Here is a 24,271-nt window from a genome sequence, read left to right as displayed (position 1 = left end):
AGTAGTTGCACCCCCCCTCAGCGCCTTGAAACCCTCACGGGTGATTAGTGCGCTCTACAAATGACTGATTGATTGATTGATTGGGTGGCTGCAGAGCACAGCCACCATTCAAATGCAATGGCAATGAGAGTTTGAATAGCTGTTCTGAAGACACGCTCCGAGAGGAATGGTTTCACTTTCTTTAGTAGAGTGAGGTTGTACCAGACTGTCTTCACCTACAATGGTGCATCTTCGCAGCGATGCATATAAAAGTTGCTGCTGTGCACCCCCTTTTCGTTTATCACCCTTGGAAGCTTAAAGTATTGAGCCATCCGCACAGGATTTGAAAACACCACCTGATGGCTGCACAGGCTCGCGTAGCAGCAAGCGCTCAACCGTCTGGGCTGCCTTCCAGGCTAGGTTTTCAGGTTAGGAGCTCAGGGGGCTGCAGCTGTCATTCAGTTTAGCGCCATACACAATTACATTAAAATACATGATTGGCATTTGTGACAATTCCCATAAAGGTGAAAAAACTACTATTTTTAAGTTACTCCAACTCTCTTTTTATGTATTAGAAGGAGCGTAAAAACATATTTTACGTCAGTGAAAATATCAGCCAGGTGGCAACCCTATCCCGCTCCCCGCACGGAGGCTGTTCAGAGAGCAGGTGCTGAAAGAGGCTGTGAACGAGCAGCTTTTCGCGAGCTGGGCGGGAGCCTCGGGAGGAAGGGGCGTGCTCCGCCGCCGCCCCCTCACGTGCCCCACGCTCCCCCTCCGCCGCCCCTCGCGCACCTTCATCCCACACTCTGCAGAAGCGCCTTCAGGATGCAGCTCGACGGAGGGGGATTGGCGGTACACGGCCCCGGGGCCCCCAGGAGCCGGGGCTCGGTATGAGGCCTCCCCCCATCGCCGCCGCTGCCACCCTTCTCCCCGAGGCCTCCATGCCAGCTGAGCCGGGCAGCTCTGGGATGAAGGAAACATGAGGATCGCGCAGTGCTGGCTGTGGACAGCCCTCCTGTGCCTGCAGCCCCTGCATCGCCACGGTGAGTACCACCGGCTCCGGTCGTGTTTTATCTCAGCTCGTACACCCCGCCGCAAATTCCAGTTCACCAGTTACAGATGGTTTCTACTGGATCCACATGTGGCTTATAGGTTTTTTTAAAAAACTGGCACGTGTTGTCAGAGAAATTGAAAACAAATAAGAAATCTACATAGTAAATAAAAAACGTAACCTAAAACACCAGGAGACACGTGAACGCCCCGTTCAGCGAGGCAACTGGAATTTTCTCCCTAGCGGTTCAGCATACCACACTGTAGCTGTTGGATTCAGCGAAATAATTTGCAACGAGTTACCTGGAAGTTTCACCTAGCATAGCGTGTCAGGATTTACCTGTTTTGGCGCTTCATGATGTAATCATACATATTTATAATGTGCTGGATACAGGCAGCTGCACTAACTACCATAGGACAAGAACGATAGGGCCTTGCAACCCAGTAAGCTAAAGTGTGCATTGGCCTAACAGGTGTATCATCAATACTTTATCACGTATATTTTCTTAAGGTCACCAAATCATTTTCTCTGTTTTTTTTTAAATTTCACTGGCTTTGCAAACTGTGTGCCTCGAGTGTTTAGAACAGAGCTACAAGAAAGGGAAAAAGAAACAATCTGCCGTCCGCTGCCTGTCTGCCCTTTTGGGTAGGGTTCTTGCTTCGAGTGGGTTCCAGATGTGTTTGTCTGTTTTAATTTTGGTCCATGTAGAGGAATTTCACAATTATTTTCTTCATTTGCAGAGGAGAATTTTATAAACGGTACGTGGATAGATAAAACATTTTGCATGGGGGGTGGGTTAAAGGTTAGTCAACGTGGTGGGTTAATGGGTAAAGCCAACGTCGTAGGTCAGCTCAGTGTGTCAGTGCTCCTGCTGCTGATGTGTGTACCACCCTAGTTTATGACACATCTCTCTGCTCGTTGAGGCCTCATTCATTGCTGCTAAATGATAATCGAATAGCTAATCCGAAACTGAAGGGGTTAATTCCATGCAGTGAGATACAGACCCATCGCATGTGGGCACGTTAAAATAGGTGGTGCCTTTTGGGGCACCTTTCAGAACGGAGCAAAGAGACGTTTACTGTCAATTTGGATAACGAGAACTCTTTTTTGAATGGCCGTCATTATAATCCGCTGTGTGGTGCAGTTTGTATAAATTATTATAATAATTATTATCGTCACGCTCTCTTTCGGCCGCGCACTGGGGGCGCGCGCGCCCCTCCCCGCCTCCTCGCGGCTGTTGCTATCCAGTGAATGTCTGCATCCGCGCCGCAGCTCCTTCCTACCTGCTGCAGCCTCCCTCCACCTGCTGCAGCCCGGCACAGGTGGACAACCGGTGGGCGTGGGAGGGGGGAGCCGAGGTCCCCCTGGGCTTGTCTTGTTGGGAAAGGGAGGGGGGTCTCCACCGGATCTGTCGATCTGTTTGCAAAACAGACCCGGCTTGAATTTCCCCCCATTCCGCGGTTCTGCTGTGTCTGCAGTGCTTTCTGCTGCATCGACACATTTGCCTGCAGTGTCTCCCGTGATAGGCAGGGGGAGGGGGCGATCATTGCTTTAAACCCACTTCACACGGAGTCCTGCACGGGCGATCGATTAACAGCGTTAGATTGTGTTCCGTGAGCGGGCCAGGGTGGCGTGTAAGAGCGAGCACAGCCTGGCGGGTGCACGGCTGCTCACCACAATTGCCTCCGTTAATAGTGATAGCACTCTCCTTGTACAGAGATAGGCCTGTCTCGTAGGTGCAGAGCATTAGCTTCTCCTGACATCTGCCTGTCTCACGCAGGACGACCATCTTCACATTCTGGCCCCAGATTCTGACAGCTACGTGTCTCGCGCGTGTTTTTGTTAGTGTCAGATTGTGACAGCTGGCTGTCTCTCTCTCGTGTTTCTTTGAGTTTCTGATTCTGACAGCTACCTGACTCTTTCTTGGACTTGGAGTTTCTTGGACCGTCTTTCTTCTGTTTTCCTTCGAGTTCCAAATTCTGACAGCTATCGGTATTTGTCAGCGTGAAACAACACATACTGGACAGACAGACAGCCGTCCTCACTTCTCGGATAGCCGTCAGTCTCGCGTGTGTTTTGTGTCATACGCCTGCCTGTGTCTTTAGCAGCTCACTCTCGCTGCTCTGCTGGTTTGGTCCTCAGGTTCTGACTGCTGACAGCCTCCCTGTAGCGATGTTCTCACACTCCAGATAGTTGCAGCAGAGTCTGTAGTGCAGCCACGTTGGTGTGGGCTGGTACACAATGTCGCTTTCTTCGGGCAAGGGCTCCTACTGACTTCTTGTCGGAGTACAGAACCTGCAACCTTAAATGTCACCTCGAAATCACAACTTTCCAGCTAACCAAACTATACACATGTTTATTTCCCTTCCTAACAACCAAAATAAAAAATGCCTTGTAATTATAGGTAACTGACAAATTAATACAAAAAGAATTACATGACAGCATTAGTGCATTCCACCACAGCAAGAGTAATAACAGTAAGAATAGTGCACTCAATAAAAGAAAGAAAATAACAGTAAAGGATAGTATCTCCCACTTAATAATAATCAAGTTCATTTTGGGTTGATAACACAACCATGTTTACTTGTACTTTCATTCCCACCACGGTCACTCTAAAGTGACAGAACAGTACCAACTTTTTTTGATGAAATGTGTTTCTCTGCTGCTTTCATCTTCCTCACCCAACCCGTCATATTTACGCTTATTTCCTTGTGCACCGACAATGCTTTTCTTACACCTAGGCAATCTTCCCACATGCCTACCCATGCCATCGCTCAATAACACTGAATTACCAATTAGTTCTTCGACTCTCAAATGCTCTGAAAACCGACACTCTCCTTTCTTCAGGATACCACTCCTTTTAAATTTGAACTCATTCTCCTACCTTGAGATCAACTACCTTCCCTTGATGTCTAGCATAATTTCCCGTTTTATAGACCTTTTGAGGCGTTTCTGTATTCACCCATACCTCTACGAGTGACCAGGTTCTTTCCTGCTTTTTCCCATTACAAAGATGTAATCTTGAAATAAATGAGATTAGATACATTCTTAAACAGTGTAAAAATAATTTGCTGAAAAGCTGCAGCTGCTGAAGCTAACCTAAACGGTACTCGACAAAATTGAAAACACAGAAATTGTGTTATAAAAGGAGGACGTTTCTTACATTTTTAATGTAAAAGTACCTACATGATGGTATGCATCTGTTACAATAGTTGAAAACCATTTTACTCCCTTAGCCATGGACAAAACGTGCTTTTTTTTTTAGACAAGGGAAATCAGTCAGTAAAAATATTCTTACTTAATTCTCTTAGGTAGACACATGATCGCACCGTACCACTGGCCTATCCTGCCACCAAAAATGGCGAAATACAATCAGATGATTCCACAGGGTCTGTAATGCCAGATTCTGCATACCTACAACTGCAATTCCCTACTCAAAATAATAGGTACGCTCCTCACTTTATACACACATGGTACAGCATTCGCCTTCAACACAATGCATAAAGCCACCCAATCTACCTGCATTTCCAGAGAATACCTTGGGAAATACTATCTGCACTTGTGCCTCCACCATTTCACTCACTGTCACAACTAATAAAGGTTCAGGGCTATTAGAATCATAATCATAAAATTAAAATCATAACAAGTGTATCAAGAGCCATCCAATCAAGAACTCTTGAGTGTTCTGCATTCCTGTTTTTGAATTCTAATAATAATCGCCTAAATCCTAGTATTTAGTAGACGCACCACTAACATTTTCTGGCTTGATGTCAGAAGGTTTAAGTTCCTCACCCATGTTTACCACAAACTTCTCTTTCCATTCATTGTTGTTGATAATTGTGCATGGGGACCCAAAGTCTGCACCATATCCAAATGTATTCCTCCAAACATCATGTCACAAAATGGTTTCCTTATATTACTTCAACCAACAGCTTTAATAACACATAGTACACAACCATCTTCCTTACTACCATCCCAATCACTCATGTTATTTTCTTCCAAATAAATACACTTGACTCTATCATTTCCCTTAAGCTGGCCATTATTACTTCTTTTCCTACAAACCTTTACACAATGACTCATGACCACACCCTGAACATTTTTGTTTTAGGGCTGGTAAAGATTAACTATGAGCAAAATGCTCATAACTTCCACACCTATAACATCCATTTACGCATACCACCTTTCCTAGGCTCAAAATTCTTTCTGGTGTTACTATTGTTGTTGGCATACTTCTTTACTTTACATCCTTTTGCCTCTTAAGCTATTCTTTGCCACCCTTAATCTCCCCCACTGCCACAATCTCATTTACCACTGCTTTAGTGCACCTTCCTCTCAACTTAGCTTTTTGTACTATCTATACTACATCTTTCAACGACGACTTGCCATCAACCCACAACCAGTCTTGTATACTAGGATCATTAATATGCATCACTACTTGATGCCTCATTTGTTTGTCATGTAAAGTACCAAGTGATACAACATAAGCTATCATTTCTTTATTCTTTCCTTGTTTCCTTTGAAAAAACTTATAGGGGTCTATATAGAAGCACACACTGTTGGTGAAAAGTATGTATCCAAATATTTCAAAGCATGTTCTGAAACATTTCCTTGTTCAGTTTGTCTAGATTTCTTCTCCATTGTGCTATATACTTTTAAACCATTTGGGGCCAGCCAATAATGTAAAATTTTCTTCTTCCCCTTCTGTGCGGTGACTTGTCAAATTCTTCAAATGTAGAGATATCATTATAAAAGAAATTCCTCCATTCTTTCCATTTTATGCATGGTTCAGACCCAGAAGATATAACTGGTTGTTTAGGTGTGAGATTTAATGGTTGTGCACACCTTTTGATTACACAGTTTATTTCAATGTACTTTGTAACAGAGCTCTTACAGAATTGCAGAAGAACTTAAAGCAACCCTTGACAAGGGCGGGATCACAGCTCTCATTCTCCTTTATGTGAGTGCAGCATTCAATACTGTTTCCCACCTGATGTTACTTAGAAAACGTGATCGCTGGCATGGCCTTGGGATGGTTTTCCTCCTTTCTGGATCGTCGCTCCATTCAGGTCACCTCCAAACCTTTCCCATCCACTACTCAGCCAATTGCCTTTGGTGTTCCACAAAACTCCTCTTTAAGCCCTATACTTCTTTAAATGTATATGTTTGTCCACTTGTGTACTTTGTGGAAGCCTTTGATTCCTCTATACTTTCATACGCAGGTGAGACTCAGATCAGTATTACCCTGTCTAAAGTTTCAGGCAAAAGTTCCTCTCAACTTAAACTCTGCCTACAATCTATTGCACAGTGGATGGGCAGGACCTGTCCTAAACTTAATTGGCAGTAAAACAGAGACCCTTTTAGTCAAGAACCAGCCTCGCTTATGGGGTCCCCAGAAGTGACCATACCACGTGGTCTCCTGCCTGTACGTAAACACTTCCCATAGAAAAAACATGCATTTTAAGGATCTGTGTTTCACTTACAGAGCCCTGAGCCACTCAAGCCCTTTATATCTCAGATGTCTTGTCAGCCCTTACAGGCCTACAAGAGCAATACCTTCCTCCCAGCTCCAACTGGCGCAGGTATCTGGGGTAAGGCAGGGAGACTTTTAGTTGAAACATCTGGCACCTACACTACGGAACTCGATTCCTCTTCATTTATATCTCTGCCCTTGAAAGGGCTCTTCGAAAACAAGACCTGGTTATTCTAACGGCTACGTCCCTGTGTCTGAGGTTTTTCTTCTGTCCGCCAGGGCTGGGAAATACAAATTAATTAAATTAAAAATAGAGATGTATAAACATCGTGTCCCAAAAAAATAGCCAACCTCACCACTTTGGCATGAACCAGTATTATACAAAATATGTGAAGCAAAAGTACAGTTATACATCACGACTTATAGCCCCCCAAAAATGTTTACAGTACTTTGGCAGGTTATTTTCTTTAATACACACGATGATCTTTTAGAGTATACTTGGCCAATATTTAGTGGTCCCAAATGACTAATCATTAGCAGAATATACATTCGTTGAATGTTCACATGAGTTAAAATAGTTTACCAATTTGTACTGTTGCACACACAGTCCAGATACTTAAAGTAAAGTCTTTATTGCAGCCCTTGTGGTACACAGTGTCGCTGTCTTCAGGCAACCGACTTCTCCTAGTTATTGAACAGAACCTGGAACCTTATGATGCCAAACATAGCTTCAAAACCTTGAATCTAATCCATCTCTGAACTTAGTGGCTGTGTTTCTGTCTGTCTCTTTCCCTGGCCTCATATTCCAAATGTGACAGCCACTTGACTCTCTGATGAGTGATTGATCCTCAAGCCTTGAGGTGCCTGTCTGCCCCTCCCCTGCTGTAATGGAGACAGCTGCGCGCCTCATGCATGTGTGTTTGATCCTCAGATTCTGACAGCTGCCTGTCTCGTGGTGTGCTTGATTCTCAAATTGTAGACAACTTTTTTTATTTGTAGGGTCCGATTTAGAGTTTGGCAGACAATGTACTTTGTCACAAATGCAATGGAGTACCCGGTCCGCCAATCCCTCTGTCTCCCTGCTCAATTGTGATTCGGACAGAACGTCAGTTTACTGTCGCTATTTATTTATTTATGATCCCGAAGGATATCAGAGCGCTTTACAATTTGAGGGAAAGGTAACAAATAGCGCCCCCGCTGTCCACCATCAGAAAACTTACTTCGACAGCCCTATGGAGTAGGGGCCATCAGAGTAAGAGTATCAGGCCACCCACCCTGCTTAGAGTGGAGGGTCTGATGTCCTTTTTCTTTCGAACAAAAAAAGTCCTCAATTCGCTGGGAAAAAATCCCCGCTTTGGGAGTTTGTTTCTGGAAACATAAAAGTTTGGAACGTGGTTGTCAGAAATGCGCACTAAAGTTTTTGTACCTTCAAAAGTGCCACCCCAGTAGTGGCTACTGTGCAGGCACAGTGATCACTCCAGGACTGGCTGTGATTTCTAAATTTGACGTGTGGTAATGCAGTCGGGTTGGTGGAGGAGATTACTTCTGCCATCTAGATAGATGGCAGGCCACCTGACAGAGTCTGAATCAGCCCCTTTGTGTCTGTCCCTCATACTATGGCTGTTGCGTCACTTTTCTATGTGTTTTATCCTCAGATTGTAACAGCTGTCTGTTTCTCTCTTGTTAAATTTAATCTTCAGAATGCAACATCTGCCTGTGTATTCCATGTTAATGATCAGATTCCTGACAGCTGCCATTTTCTCAGAAGGTGTTTGAATCTTAGATGCTTGTAGCCGTGTTCCTCGTGTTGTGCATATCCCCAGTTTCTGTCAAGTGGATATATATAATTGTGTCTGTGCCTCAGATTTGTCAACTGACGCTGTCTCTTGGAGGGAGGGAGGGAGGAGGTGTTTGAGCCTCAGCCTGTGACACCTGCTTCTCTTGCTCATGTGGGTTGATCCACTGCTTGCCTTTCAGTTGGAGGTGTTTCATGCTGATACTCTACTTACAGCCATACTCTGTGTGCCTGTCTCATAAGTTACTTGATCCTCATTTTCTGGACTTGGCACTATGTTCACTGCACACACAATACAGGAATATCCAGTATTGGATATTTATATCGACAAATTATGTGAGGCGATGACATTGCAGCCACAAATACGGGAACACTTTCTAACACGGTCAATCAGCGGTTAAATGATTCAGTTGATCTTAAAGTTTATACTGGTGAAGCCAAGCCATTCACGCAATCGCTCCTAGATCTCTGGCTTTTGATGCTTTCTCAGATTCAGACTTCAGGCAGCTGAATAAACCTTCACCATCTTGTATATCGGGATTGGGATTACTTCTCAAATTCAAAGTTCAGGCGTCTACCTTGTGTCTGCTGCAGATAAGTTCTCATGTTCAACTTGGTTCATCTTGAACTTCTGATACTTCTTACACTGCATCACAAACAGTGATTACTCCTTAGAAGCAGGGGTGCATCTACTTGCCATCTTCAAACAATTTGGAGCTCAGACTTCAGGTAATAGCTCCTGTAGGAATTTAAAGTTCCAGTAGCTCAGCAGATCTTAGATTATTTGTAATGTTCCCCTTGACTCTTTTTATTGACATTGGATGGGAATAGACTTTTCAGAGCTCACATTCACTTTAGTGGATCCTGGATGTCCCATAACCCCTCACATTATCATGGCAGAGCTCAGACTTCTTTTGAGTCTTGGTACTCATCATTTTATAACTTAAGATTTCTAATAACGCTATGGAATCTCATATTTTTCATAACACTTCAAGCTTGCATTGGTGAATTTCTGACTTTTCCCTCTTGTTTGCCTTGGTGGATGTCAAATTTAGGATCAAATCTCTTTTTTATTGGTAAGTAATGCGGACTTACTATTACACAGCAAGCCGCCTACAAACCGTACCGGGCTGGCCGCAAAGTCAGATTTGTGGTAAAACTGAAGTGGCTGTACAACTGTATGTTATTGCAGTACGATATTAATGTTACACAGCATTTCGCCTACAACCCCAAGGGGGCGGCCGCGTAGTTTGTGCGAAGGGAAAGGAAACTGTATAGGATCAAAGGAGCGTATAGCGGTCGTGATGGTCAACTTTGGCAATTTGTAGTTAGAAATTTCGCCACAGGTGCCATTCACACATCAATACATCTTTGCAGTAAGAAAAATACAAGTTCAAAGGCTTGAGAGATTATGGAACAGCATCTAATAAAGTTGAAATATTGCAAGAGATTGAATTCTGAGGTGCTTTGGGACAGTTTCTTTCACTGTGTTCACTTCTGTGTTTTCTTCTTTTTGGTCTGTACCTCTGATATGGCAAGTACTTTGTCTCTTGCTGCCCAGCTGCTTCCCAGATATTGTCGCATAGCTGCATTTGACATCTTGCAGAGGAAATAGAACACTGCCTCCTAATTGTTCTTTAGCTATTGGGCATGAGATTGTCTTCTTCCCTTTTTAGTGGGCAGTTGAAGATGAAATTGGAAAAGTCTTCTTTCGGAACACAGACACAGCTGTCCGTGTGGACTGGGTCTCTTTTTATTAAAAAATGTTCCTAGGAGGAGGGATCTACTTTTGGCCAGGGCACACAACCTCCTCTCCTGGGGTTTGTCATGCTCATTAGGTAATGCTGGGCACATTAAAAGGCGTCAAATATACACTCCAACATGAATGTTGTGTAGACTCTTCAATTTTCTTTCTTAGTAGCGCTGTTTGTATTTTTTCTTCACCAAAGTGTAAGTATTTTTAATTATATAGTTCCGAAGCTTAGCTCTAGAGTTTCTGCTTGAAGGCCTAGGAGTAATTATTTTATAGTTTTATAGAGTGCAAACCAGACCCATGAGGGTATCAGAGCGCTTTACAGTATTAAGGGTGGTGTACAAAGCATTGGGAAAGGAGGAATCAATTGGGTAAAATAGGGGATACATAATGCAAGAGAAGACACAGTCTAAAGTCCTGGCTACGTGTGGGAAAGAAATTAAAACAGGTAGATACATTGTACAAGAAGGCACATAGTCTCAACTCTTGGGGGGATGCCCAGGAGTGCAGAAATAGGTATCGTCCATAGAATAATAATAATGTAACGTGTTCGTTAGACGAGGTATTTACCCATTAAGAAGGTTTTGGTCCTCTTCTTAAAGTGTGCCAAGGACGGAAGTCTTCTAATGGCGGGTGGGAGAGAGTTCCAAATCCTTGGCGCAGCCTCAGTGAAGGCCCGATTGAAGGTTTTTTTCTTCCGGAAGCTTGCTGGTTGCAGCAGTAGGTCTTTCTCAGATCTGGGGTTTCTGTGTCCTCCTGATATCACAAGTTTTTGTGCGAGAAATGTAGGGGAGTTGTTATAAAGAGCTTTGTGAGTAATGCAGGCCAGTTTAAATTGGATTCTGGCCTCTGGGGGAAGCCAGTTCAGAGCTTTGTGATGGGGAGAGATGTGGTTGAATGTTTCCATTCTACATGACAGTGTGTATTTAGATGCTGGGCTCATATTAAAGTGCGCCTTCTAGGCTGGTTGACATCCGGTGCATATTTTATTGTTGATAGTCTGCATCTATTTAAGATAGCTCTATATCTGACATTGGATTACACTGATTATGTTAGAAAATACAAACGGCTGGTTAATGGTGGCACGTCCATGTCTGAATCTTGGATTGGTGAACCTTGTATTGGAATTAGTATTTTGTGTTAATCTAGAGTAGGGCTAGTTTGCAGTATAATTTTCAGTCTATATCGATGAAGCTGAAGGATCGCTAGGATTTCAAATTATTCCTGGGGCCATTCTTGTATAAGGGAATAATGATGCTGTTCGGCCATCAAGCAGGGCAGGACTTGTGAACTGAGATCTCGAATTTTTTTTGCCAGAATTGAAGCTCGCATTCAGGTTGATGTTTCCATTTCTGTGGTGGAATTGCGTTTCCTCTGGTGGAACCCAGATGACTAATATCTACTCCATTTCGGCTTTAATTTGTTAACCATTCCTTTTACTACAGATCTGATTTATTCCCAGCAGGTTAACTCTGGGGTCAGAGTAGTGTTAGAAGCTTCCCCAATGAGGCAGTAGAGATCAGGACTGAGGATACAGATAGACATGTCAGAGATGTTAAGTTCTCTAGAAATATGATTCAGGAGTCCCTTGTTTGAGAGTGTCACACATGAAGGCGGTGGGGGGATCGTTAGCTAAAAGATACTGTTGTTGGAAATGTTTGGGAGTCTGGTACCTTAAACAGATCTGTGGATGTCTTCTAAGCTCACCTATAGAGGCACACATTCAAGTTAGTATTAACACTCTTCCTAGATCTTTTGCAGTATATGTATTGCCGGTAAGAAAGGCAGGTGTTCACACACACACACCCACCCACACACGCACACACACACAAACACACCCACACACACCCCTCTCACCTGCCCCCATACATTTTTTTGTTTGTTTTGCTAATGATTTTAGCACAGTTTGACAAATTGTCATGACATTTTCTCCCAAAAACGTTCGTCCACCTCAGCTCCTCTAAGGAAAGTTTTGGGGTGATCCATCCAGTGGGAGCCGAAGAAAAAAAAACGCAGCCTACCCCTGCAATTTCCAAAGGGATTTTTGAACAGTGATACAAAAAAATATGGATGAACAGAAATTTGACAGAAAGCTATACCTTTACCCAGAAAGTTTGATTTGTTCAGTAATTTAAAAAAAATGGAGACTCACACTTTATAAATATACAGACAGTTTGACAAAAAAATGTTTCAATTTTATGCACATAAAAGGCAGCAACAACGCAGATAATACAATAATGACTACATACATACAAACAACACCCCCATGCAGGAGTACCAAGATCAATCAATCAGCATTTGTAAAATGCAACTCTGTCACCCCTTGAGGTATCAGGGCACTGTATCTCGGCCGATGAGCCAGGTCTAGAATCTCTTTCTGAAGTTTGCCAGCGAGGGGGCTGTACGGAGCTGGAGGTCATTCCAGGTCTTGCCTGTGATGTAGGAGAAGGCGTGGCCGCTGCTACGGGTGTGGCAGATGCAGGATGTGTTTGTAAGGGCGAGTGAAAAGGAGGGCAGGTGTCTAGCGGCTGTTGGTGGAAATTCAGCCGATGGTTAAGGTAGGCAGGTCCTAGGTCATGGCGGGCTAAGCAGGTGTGCGTGAGGATCTTGAACTGGCATCTTTTCTGGATGAGGAGCCCCAGTGGATGTCTCTCAAATGGGAAGCGATGTGGGCTCATTTGGGGAGGTCCAGGATGATTCTGGCTTAAGCGTTCTGTATGGTCTGGAGTATTCCAAGAAACTGGATGGAGATGCCGGCGTAGAGGATGTTGCGCAGTAGAGGTGGCTGGTGACGAGAATCTGAGTGACGGTCTTTATGGTGTTTTTTGGGATCCATCTGAAGATTCTGCGGAGCATGCAAAGTTTGTGGAAGTAAGAGGCGGCGACTGCGTTAACTTGTCGTTCCCTGGTCAGTTGGCTGTTGAGTATGATGCCGAGGTTGCCTGTGTGGTCGGTCGGTGTGGGTCTGAGTTCTGCTGGCCACCACCTGTGTTCCCACGTGGAGGTGTTCTTCCCAAAGATCAGTACTTCAGTTTTGTCAGAGTTGAGTTGGAGGCAGTTGTCTCTCATCCATTTGGCCATGTTGGTCATGGCGTTGCAGAACTTCGTTTTAGCGTTGGCCGGGTCTTCGGTGAGTGAGAGGGTCAGTTGAGTGTCATCTGCATAGGAGAGTATGTTGAGTCTGTGGGATATGACAACATCAGTGAGGGAGATCATGTATAAGTTGAACAAGGTGGGGCTGAAGGATGATCCTTGTGGTACACCGCATATAATGTCGTTGGGTGCAGAGGTGAAGGGAGGCAGTTGGGTGCTCTGTGTGCATCCTGTAAAGAAGGAGGCAATCCACTTGAGGGCATTGTGCAGTATGCCTGTGATGTAGAGTCTGTTGATAAGGGTGTTGTGGGAGACTGTGACGAACGTCCCATAGAGGTCGAGGAGATTCAGGGCCACCATTTCTCCACAGTCGAGGAGTGTTCTGATATCGTCTGCAGCGGCAATGAGTGTGGTCTCAGTGCTGTGGTTGGCACAGAATCCTGATTGAGAGGTGGCCAGTAGGTAGTTTTGTTTCAGGACTTTGGTGAGCTGCTGGTTCATGGCTTTCTTCGAGAACTTTGGTTGGGTAGTGGAGATCAGCCAATAATTTTTTAGATCGTTGGAGTCAGTGTATGCGTTCTTCAGGAGTGGTCTGATATCTGCGTGTTTCCATCTGTCTGGAAAGGTTGCTGTTGAGATAGAGGCATTGAGGATGCTGGTGAGTTGTGTGCTGATTGGGTTCGTTGCAAGGTTGTAGTGGTCAGTGGGCACCCCCCGGTGTGAATGGAAGACATGATGGCTGAGGGGGTGAGGGTGGTAAACGGTGACTAGGTGGTGATGGTTTGACTGGTGTTTGCTGGTTGGTTGCGGTCATCGGGTTGATGGTGGCGGGTTGGATGTTGAAATTGTTGTAGATGTTGGTGTTCTTGCTGTGAAAGAAGTCTGAGAGAATGTCACAGAGTTCGTGGGAGAGGTAGATGATGTGCTTTATGGCTGTCGGGTTGGAGAAATCTATCGCTATTTTGAAGAGTTCCTTTGTATGGTTGGCTGCTTTCTTGGTTTCTTTGATGTGTTGGTGATAGTTGCTGAGGGCTGTTATGTGATCTGCTCTGTTTGCGGGGTTCTTGGTGGCACGGCATTGTTTCAAGATATCAGTTCAAGGCAGTACACTTACAATGCAAGATGTAAACAAAAGTAAGTCCATGATACACAGCCAAATTAGAGCATTTGGGGCCCAATAAGCACCTAGCCTCCTTCGTCGGTAATAGTGTCCCTTAGAGAGCATGGAAGCAGAAGAATCTGTGTGCAAAATTCCCTTACTATACCTTGCCATGGATCTTCACTAGGGGCCCTGGCTTACAGTAGACCCCCTCATTAGTAGACCAAGATACCTAGACAGTTAGGTACGCGGAAGACCTGTGGTAGTCCAGCAGGCACGTAACTTTAAAAAATAGAGCAATCCGATTAGCCGAGAGGGCTTTTTTTCCTTATTGGCTGCCTCGTTCCCATGGTAGCATGAAACTGCAGCGAGCCCAGCAGGAGTTTGCACTCTGATTGGCTGGCTGAAGTCCGAACAAAAATGTTGCACTGCCATTACAGGATTAGTGTACGCTATCCCAGTGTCTTGAAAATCAAAATAAACGTATAAGGGGGCAAGGTAGGGGTACACTGACCCCCCCCCTGTACTTTTTTTTTTGAAAGTATATTTTTATTGCAGAATTATGAACAAAACATCGGGAAAAGCAACCATTAGCACCCCCTCCACACAAGGCCCCACATGTTTTCTGGAATATACACAGCCCATCAGCCCACATCCCGGAGGCCGGGCTGACCCCCCCTGTACCTTGTGGGGAGTCCCAGAAACCCACCTGGGTCAAATAAAAAAAACCTTGCGGGAGCCAGCACAGCCCCTGTATACTCCAGCGGGAGTCACTCAGGACCCATCATGACCCCCTGGCTCCCACAAGAGTCCCGCCAAATATGAGACAATCAAAAAAAGCGGTAGGTTAGGGTCCACTACTTTTGGATGAGTGGGGGTTGGCCGGCTTCTGAGGGGTAGGCAGGGGCGCTCCGTAGACCAAACCCTGCTGCTAACCCACCCCGCACACAGGCAAAGGCCGTGCTTGGTGTTGAGTTGACAGAGTTAGGAATGGTAATAAAATCATACTTGATGTTAAAAAACACTAGGAATTCACTGACAAACCAAAGGCTAAAATAATGTTATAGTAAGGTATGGGAAAATATCTTACTTTAACTTTAATAAACCCTCCAAAACTCACTGAAAAAAACACAGGTTAAAGTGATGTTATAGGTGGGTAAAAATGTAACAATTTAAACAAAAAAACATTGAAATTCATCAGTTATAGTTAAATGAAGTAAATATAACTTGTGCACTTGCCATGCACTCACATATTACATCACTCATGACATATTTTATGAAATCATTGATAACGCCACTGATGACATCTGAAATTACATCAGTAATGACATCATTGTCATGGCGAGTGCAGAGAAGCTTAGCTTTTTTTTAATTTAAAACTTAACTTACATTTTCACCTAACTATGTCGTCTTTTTGCTCGCATCACCAGCATATATTTCAAAACTATTGGGGCCTGTTGGAGACACTTACCCCAGCAGTGGTACCTGCTGGGAGCTGTAGTTCGCAATGTAGAAACTACAGCAGCAAGCCTTAACAACTAATCAGGGCCAGCTGGACTCCCACCAATGGGAGTGCTGTGGGAATTTCAAAAAGGCCGTTTGGTTGCAGCCTCCTGATACTAGCAGCCCATGATGAAGGCACAAAATGCTGAAACGCGGCTGCACAAGCTACTTTAATAAAACTGACTTACTGTTGTTCCCCGCTGTGTCCTCCGATTGCTTTGCACTAAGTGGTCTTGTTTGGGATATTACACTCGCTGACCTGAGGCATGTTAGGAGGACCCGTCCTCCTAGTTGCTAGTTCATTCTGCTGTAATACTGGATTGGCTGATCCACCCCACCCAGTCACATCCTTCCTGCCCTTTCTCCATCTTCTCTCTTTCGCGGCCTCTTCTTCTCATTCCAAGTTGGGTGTCTCGGTCTGTCTTGTGTTTGACTTGCGGATGTATTCACAGATTTTGTCACTCTCTCCATCTGCTTCTTCCAGGTCTCGTGAAGGCGGAGATGCCACCTGTCGCTCAGCAGTGGGAGGCTCCCAACACGCGGTGGGATCCAGGGCCTCCTGCCTCTGAAGTTACCTATCCCAGCCGGCTGGTAGCACTGAGTTTAGGAGGAGAGGTGCAGACGCAGCAGCTGGACACCCGGGTCAGGAGTGATGCTGAACAGGTATGTGAACAGCACATTATATTGAGGTTCTTTGCCAGAGCAGGGATCCTCAGATCTTCTGACATCTGGGGATGCATAGCACAAGTCTCTCTTCTAAGCAGTTAATTTGATGTACACACCGCCAACATGACATAATACTGTCTGTTTTCACTATTGCCTGAGCGCGCTCCTATTCATTCACTCAAGGTGTAGAGGTAGAAGGAAAGTCCTTTGGAGAAAAGTTGGAATCTGCAGACGGTCAAGTGCCTCTGAATCATAGGTGAATATTAATTGTGCAGAGTTAGTCACATATTGAGAACTAGCTGACATCCATTAGCGCTATAAGAAAACAAACACAATGCATACTTTGGATGGTTCAGGTTGTCAACAGCGTGTTGGTGTTCCTAAATCCTGAGAGGCGATGATATTGGGCAACCTCTGGCCACCCTCCAGCCCTGGCTATAGAACACCCAACAGAGTAAGACTGGACCATCTTAAGGAAGTAGCCTAGGCCATGATGTGCTCTAAGGAATCTGGAATGGCATTCACGTTATTTTCATGTATAAGAGATACTACTAGCAAAACACTTATTGTTTTGTCTCTAGAGATGTGGTTTCTTTTGTACTCTCGAAATGCTCTCCCATCTCTCCATTTATTCCCGCTACTAGTCTTATTTTATTCTCAATTCCTGTTGTCCATCAACTACACTCTCTCCTCCTGTCTATTCTCTTTCTGGTACAACCGACTGCTCTTTTTCCAGAATGTTTACCTCTTTCTCACCTGTAAAACAACAAAGCCCAATATGAGAGATGAGATTGTCTAACGTATCTCTGCCTCATTCTCCATGTGCATTCCTTCTACTAGTTTGCCTAGTTTTACTCACTGGTCCCATTTTCTCTCTTCCATATTCTCACTACCTCCTTCCTGCTTCAATAAACCCATTTCTCTTCCCATGTGTCTGCCTTTTGCCACCTCTGAGCTCCTTCAAAGGATCTTTCCCTATTGCACATGCAATCCCCTCTTCCCTCTGCCCCCTAAAAATGTCACACCATTGTTTAATCTGAAGTCTCACTCCTCCCACATGTCCATCTCCTTTGATCTGTCCCTTCTTGGGCCTGTTCCCTTTTATTCCTCCTCTGCACACCCCACTTGTCCTCAACTCCTTTCACCCCTTGTTCGGACATGGGTGCCGAAATACCCTATCGACCAAATTCTCTGTCCACTCGGCCTATTTTACATTGGGCAGACCGCCAGGTTTAAATGTACTCGGAGTACACCATCCTCTGAAGGCCCAAGGGAGTACAGGCCGTCTGAGGTCAAATATCTGCCCATCCACTGTATGTAGAGTAAGTAGTCAAACAGTTGTTTTTACTGTCTGCCACGACGAGGAATATCCTGGTGGTAAGGTACAGAAGGAATTTTTAAAATGACCGCCACACTATGGGAGAAAGCTCCTTTGATTTTGGGGCTGAATGTTTTTTCTTTTCCATAACAAACTTCAGCTTTGGGAGTTTGTTTTTGGAAAATATATATTTTTTTGTGCATTTTGGTGCAAATGTCCACTACCAATGATGGAAGTTTACAAAACTTTTAAATGGCTCTGTACGAACCGATATGATAGCAGTTCATACGGACTGATAAAGGCCACCGCAGGGTGAGCGCTGAACTCTAAATTTGGTGTGAAGTAAATGCAGGGTGGCTGACATAAAGTCCTCTGCCACCCTGTTGGCCTTTATTCTGTCCACCAAACTCTAAATTGTGTAGATTTTAGGGGTTAGGATTCCAGGTTTAGACCCTTTGACTTGGGAACTTCAGTTTTGGTGTTATAATTAGGCTGATGGATTTTCTTCTTAGATTTTAGTTTGGAGGTTTAACGCGTAAGGGTAAAGATTATGCTCATATGTAAAGTAGTGTACATTTATGTGTTTAAGAGGTTAACTGGTAGGATTTGGCGCAGCAGTTTAGATATAGACATTGGCTAAGTTTCAGACTTAGGGCTACATTTCAGTGTTTACGTTTAGGGTATATGAATTTAAGTTTATGACTTTAAGTTTCAAGTGTAGGTTTTGGCATAGAAATGTAGGATTTATTTGATAAGGCAAACCTGTGGGTATAAAGTTCAGTTTAGGGGTTATAATAAGGGTTTCAGTTCCTATTTATATTTAGGAGCTTAGGGGCTATCTGACATGCCTGCGGTGATCCCGCAACACAAATTAGGATGCGACGGCCACCATGGCGGCCGCATTCTTCATTTGAACATTGCGGCAGGTGCTGCTGACAGCAGCACCCGCCGCAATGTTAAAATCGCATGTGTTGCATTTCACTGCACTATATGGCAGGCACCACACGATGCCTGCCACTTGGTGTAGTGAAATGTAGGGGGTACCATAGGTACCCCCAAAGTGCACCCCACCTCCCCCCAACACAAGGGGGGCCTGCTATGGGCCCCCAAAACCGTTTCCGCCTGTCTTTTCGCGGTGGGATGACCGCCGCGAAAAGAAAAGCGGAAAGGGATACCGTAATCCCTACGCCGGTACCTGCCCTATGCTTTGGTTCCTGCAAGGCGGGTGGAAAAGAAACTCCTTGCGGAACCGTAGCGGATGGTCTTTGCATCCACCACGCTTCGCTGAGGATTCCCCCTGCCATCATAATCTGGCGGGGGGGAAACTACTGTCAGATGGCGGGTAGGACCGCCACCGCTGGCGGTGGCGGTCCCTCCGCCATCGTAATGAGCCCCTTAGTCTCTGGTTTGTAAATTTGATAGTGGAAGTGTTTATGTTATGGCAGCGAGGTTTGCTTTAGTGCTACAGATTTAATGTTTCCAGCTTAAGTGTCCAGGTTTAGCTTTAAAGGTGCCTAAACTTACAGACTTAGGTTTAGGGATTCAGGTCTTAGATTATGGACTTAATGTTTAGAAGGTTACAGGTATTTGTGTATTGGGTGAGACTTGTAGATGTGGGTTTAGTCTGTGGATTTAGACTTGGGGGTTAGAGAATAAGGGGCCTGTTCCCAAACTGTAGCACATTCTGTAGCACGTGTAGCAGTACCACAAAATGCTATTCATTAATGTACAAACAGAAACCCCCATCTCTCCTTTATTTTCTGTAGAGAGATCCATGGCGTATTATATCTCCACATTTGTAAGCTTAAATGGTATTAGTAAATGTGGGAGGCATTAGGGAAAATGGCAGTTAAATTGAAGATACTAATACAAAAGGGAAGAGTTTAAGAGTTACTACAGCCTCAAAGTTGACAAAACAGTAGCATTGGAGTAAGTCAAGCATCCACATGGCCACTCATAGGTTAAAAAACACACTCTCAAAGCAAATAATGGAGGAGGAAGGGTCTAGAAATAACACCCCATCGGAAATAATATTAAATAAATAAAATTCTTTTGACTTTTAATGTGTCTGTATATTTTTGTTTGGGGGGAGGGGTTTTATATAGCGCAAACTAACCCGAAGGTATCAGAGCGCTTTACATGAGTACCAGTTGCGTTACAGAAGGACACATACACTTTTTTAGGCACGGGTAGATTAAGTGATTTGCACAGAATCACAGGATCGACCACAAGCAGTTCCTTCCGGGATCCCTGGCCTGTCGTCAGGTGGTTCAATGAGGCGGCCGAACAATAACCAGACGTATTACCACATAACTGAATTGAATGAAATGAACACTCGGGAGTAGTTTCTAGTTGCAGGTTTAATGTCCAGTCGTAACGTGTTTCAACAGCAGAGCTGTCTTGATCATATATATATATATATATAATAACCAGACGTATTACCACATAACTGAATTGAATGAAATGAACACTCGGGAGTAGTTTCTAGTTGCAGGTTTAATGTCCAGTCGTAACGTGTTTCAACAGCAGAGCTGTCTTGATCATATATATATATACTAACCAGACGTATTACCACATAACTTAATTGAATGAAATGAACACTCGGGAGTAGTTTCTAGTTGCAGGTTTAATGTCCAGTCGTAACGTGTTTCAACAGCAGAGCTGTCTTGATTTTATATATATATATATATATATATATATATATATATATATATATATATATATATATACGCTTCTGTACATAAAAGCTTATGATTGAGGCCTCAGCCCCATGAGGGAGTAGCACGCCAGCACACAAATATGTCCACAAAGGTTTCCAAGACAGGCACTCACTCAGGAACAGTTCTGATACAGCAGTTGTATTTTTGGGTTACCCAACTCATGACACATTTATGCTTTGAACCAAAGTTAAGCTTAGCTTTTAATTTAGTTAGGCCTAGTTTTAGGAAATGAGGTTAGGCTTTGGGGTGGGAATTTGAGTTGGAGGCTGTGACAGTGCTTAGAGGTTGGGCTTAGATTTAGATTTTGCTTAGAGAATGGGCTTGGATTCAGATACAGGCTTGTGTCCCTGGTTGGTTTATAGTTTCGATTAACCCCTATGCCAGTTCATTTTAAAATATCTTTGTTAGATTCATGAAGAATAAGGATACAGCAGTACATTAGCAAATAGACTTAAGCTACGAAATCTCCTCCACTCCCACATTAGGATTTTAACTAGAAATGCTTATACCTTAATGTAAACGTAGTATATAGAGTTCATAAAATGCAACAGCGTCGTTATCAGGAATATGGGGAATCTGTAGGTTGAAATAGTTATGTACGTTACTGTTGGGGTTTCTTACAGATGCATACATATTGAGGGGAATATAAATAAGAAAGGAGAGACTATAGTGTTTGTGACCCAAATGTTTAGACGAGTTAAGTAAAGTTTACTGCTTCGCTGTAGGGTTAGGGTGATGCTAGCCAGGCCTATTTGGAGTATCGCTCAATACTGCATACATGACGTCAATACCAACATAAATTACATCAATCCATGTGATATTAGTCCAAATTCAAAATGCTCAAACAAATAAGATTACAAATACAATAGGTGGTCAAACCAAAAGTAGTCAAAAAGAACCACATTTGTCATATATGAGGTGAATTTTGGGAGCAGTGGTGGTTGGCTGGTGTATTCAAGGAGATTTGCCTCTAGCAAATCTTGGCACATATTATGTAGCGGATGCACTGTTCATGTTTATGCCACGGCACACCTTTAACCCCTTCGCTGCGGCGGCTATTCCGCCGCAGCGCTAAGGGGGAGGCGGGGCCACGCGGCGGTCCCGTGCTCGTGACGGAACCGCTCCGTCACGGCCCTCGGGTGAGATGTGCTTGTGACGGAACGGTTCCGTCACGGACCCGCCCGCCCATTAGAACATCAGCGCAGGCGCGGAATTCGCACCGCCCAGGTGCGGCGAGCGGGCCATGACGGACCGGTTCCGTCACGAGCATGGGAGGGGTCAAACAGGTGCGCTGGGCGCAAACATGAACAGTGCGCCTGATTACAATGAATGCGCTGCCCTAAGGGCTGCTGTGAACTTGGGGCTGCCCTGGAGGCAGAGCTTTCAGTGAAATGCAGAGCGGCTGCTTTAATGAACCGCTCGATTTTTCACTGTGCAGGCTGCACCCACCAACACTTTAGAGGGGGTACAAAGATCTCCCTGCAGGAGGGTGCAGGGGGGGTCCATGGGACCCCATTCATCCCAATCAGAGGGCTGCCCTCAGGGGGGTGCACTGACAGTGCACCACCTTTTTGTCAGGGTGCCTACTGATTGTTTGAGTTTGCATCCACACCCATATTATGGCGCAGAGGCAAAGAGATTCGCTAATTTGTATGAGGCCATGCCCCATGCAAATGAGGGAATGCCCTCTCGAGATGTGTGCCCAGAAGCGTCTGCGGCCTTTTCTGTAAAAGCAAAGAGCCCTGAGGTGCACAAAGTGGGCGCACATGTCCATTGAGCCCCCCATGGCACTTTGTGTAATACTGTCTCAGACGTTTTGTGTTATCTGAGAGAAAATGGACTGTGCCAGTGTTTTATAATTCTAGTCTTTTGTGATTCTCTCTCTGGTTCCATCCCTACTTCTGAAATCTGCTTGTCATGGCAGATACAGAGCCTGTAAGCAGAAACAGCTTAACGAGGCCATCAGTGAAGAGAAAAAAACAATTGTCTTGGCCCAGTCCTGCATCTCTAATAGTCAGCACAAATTATGTTTCTCTGTTAGTATCAGCTGGGATTAGTAGTACTTTTGTGACTTCTTTCACCAGATGGGGCTCCATAAAAGGTGAACAATTCCTGCCTGAGGTCATATGGGCAAAATCAAGTCTCCTCCCCCCCTCACCCACCCGCCACCCCCTCTTGCATCTCCATGATATAGTGGCGCATAATTTTATCTTTTTTTGGTAGATGTGGTCCAGCTGAGATGTCTGGATGTGTGAGTTCAGATACAGATTAGCACAATATTTATCAAAATAACGATAAATATTACACCAAAGTTATGTTCTTGCACAGGAATACATCACCTATCACCTATCACCCATCAGCTATGGGTCTCTCAAGGGCTCTCACACCCTGGCTTGCTCTGCAGTGTGAGCTTTCCTTCAGTGTGTTTCTGCTCTCATTGTCATTGGTAGAGTTACACCTTAACCACTCTGCTATCCAATAAACCCAAGGCACAAGTCCTAAAAATAGAAGTAGAGGGGACTATCCTAGTTAGGCAGTGTGCAAGCGACATCACGGCGCATGACATCACACATGGCATCACAGGAATTGATATCATAGAAATTGGCATCACAATCCACAACTTTACAGGAAGTGGCATCAATAGCACAGTGAGATATGGAAGATGATATGTGACTTCTACACCTTGCAATGCCCCAGCTTTTTGTAACACATCCTGTACATTCATTTACAAACTTATATCATTTATTGTACATGTAATATGCATGTGTTGATGTACATCACTCTGATCCCCTGCATTGGGATGAGTAGGACTATACAAGAAAAAATAGTGGTATTTACATTATTTCAATGCCTCCTCAGGTGTAGTAAGCTGCTCTATATAAATGCAATTTGCTTTGTGTAAAATATGGGAAAGACCAACACATCTGACAGTCTTACAGTGCATGCATAACTCCTAAACAGGGACTGAACAAAGCGAAAAGCTGCCTCTCTTAATTATGTGTGAAGTGCTAACAAGGTGTGTGCCTTTGTTTCCCCTCTAATTATTTGCATCAGGTGTGAGGTTCCTAACTGCTCCCAGCCAAGAGACTCGGACAAAAGGAGGCCCCAAAAGGAGGCCCGATGACCGCTCAAATTCTGCCTTAGTTATGGGCCCAGCAAGAGTCTTAAATAAGAACACCCCCTCCCTGCCTGCATGTTGTTGCTTGTTGCAGATGGAAAGCAGACAATGCAGGCGCTGCTTAAAGTGTCCCGATGTTGGGAAATTACAACGGGACGAGTTCAGCACATTCAGTGGGGCCCAAATTCGTGGCTGGGTGGACGGCGTTCCCCTGTGAAAAAAGTAGGTGTACTCCGCGTGTACCCCCGACTCGTGCCCTGAATAAACCAAACATTGTCCCAATCCTTCTGCACATGAAGGTGTTGGAGTTCAGTGTGTTTTAGAGGTGGGCGCATCGTAGGGTGACCAACCGTCCGTAAATTTCACGGACAGTCCGTAAATTGGACCTCACGTCCGTTGTCCATGAGGATCCTTTATACGGACACCTTTTGTCCGTAATTTTGGCCATCAAAGGGAGCAGCGCTGCTCCCCTGCGAGAAGTCTTAGCCCCTTGATGGGGCGCCTCGCACTCTTCCTAGAGCAGAGCACAAGAGAAGTCCCCCACCCCCATTGTCATTCTGTCTGCGGCTGATGGTTGCTACATACAGAATGACAATGTGGCAGTCTGGGCTGTTGTGATGGCCTCCTCCTACCTCAGTGTAAAGCATGGCATTCTGTTAGATAAATGGTTAAACGCTAATGCTGCAACTTTAGCTTAAGTTAG

At 44.6% G+C, this 24,271-nt stretch overlaps 1 protein-coding gene across 1 annotated transcript in view; it reads left to right on the top strand.

Annotated features, from left to right (window-relative positions):
* Nucleotides 1–775: 775 nt before the first annotated feature.
* Nucleotides 776–24,271, top strand: part of ADAM11 (ADAM metallopeptidase domain 11) — a 381,539-nt gene continuing 358,043 nt past the window's right edge. The window contains exons 1-2 of the mRNA XM_078645153.1: nucleotides 776–1,022; nucleotides 16,231–16,409. Coding sequence (XP_078501279.1) covers nucleotides 959–1,022; nucleotides 16,231–16,409 — 243 coding nt within the window. The 5' untranslated portion in view covers nucleotides 776–958. The remainder of the gene's footprint in view (nucleotides 1,023–16,230; nucleotides 16,410–24,271) is intronic.

Source organism: Lissotriton helveticus, chromosome 5_1 (assembly GCF_964261635.1).
Source record: "Lissotriton helveticus chromosome 5_1, aLisHel1.1, whole genome shotgun sequence".
Taxonomy (NCBI): Eukaryota; Metazoa; Chordata; class Amphibia; order Caudata; family Salamandridae; genus Lissotriton; species Lissotriton helveticus.
The sequence above is the reverse complement of the archived record's forward strand: the minus strand, read 5'-3'. Positions and strand labels throughout refer to the sequence as shown.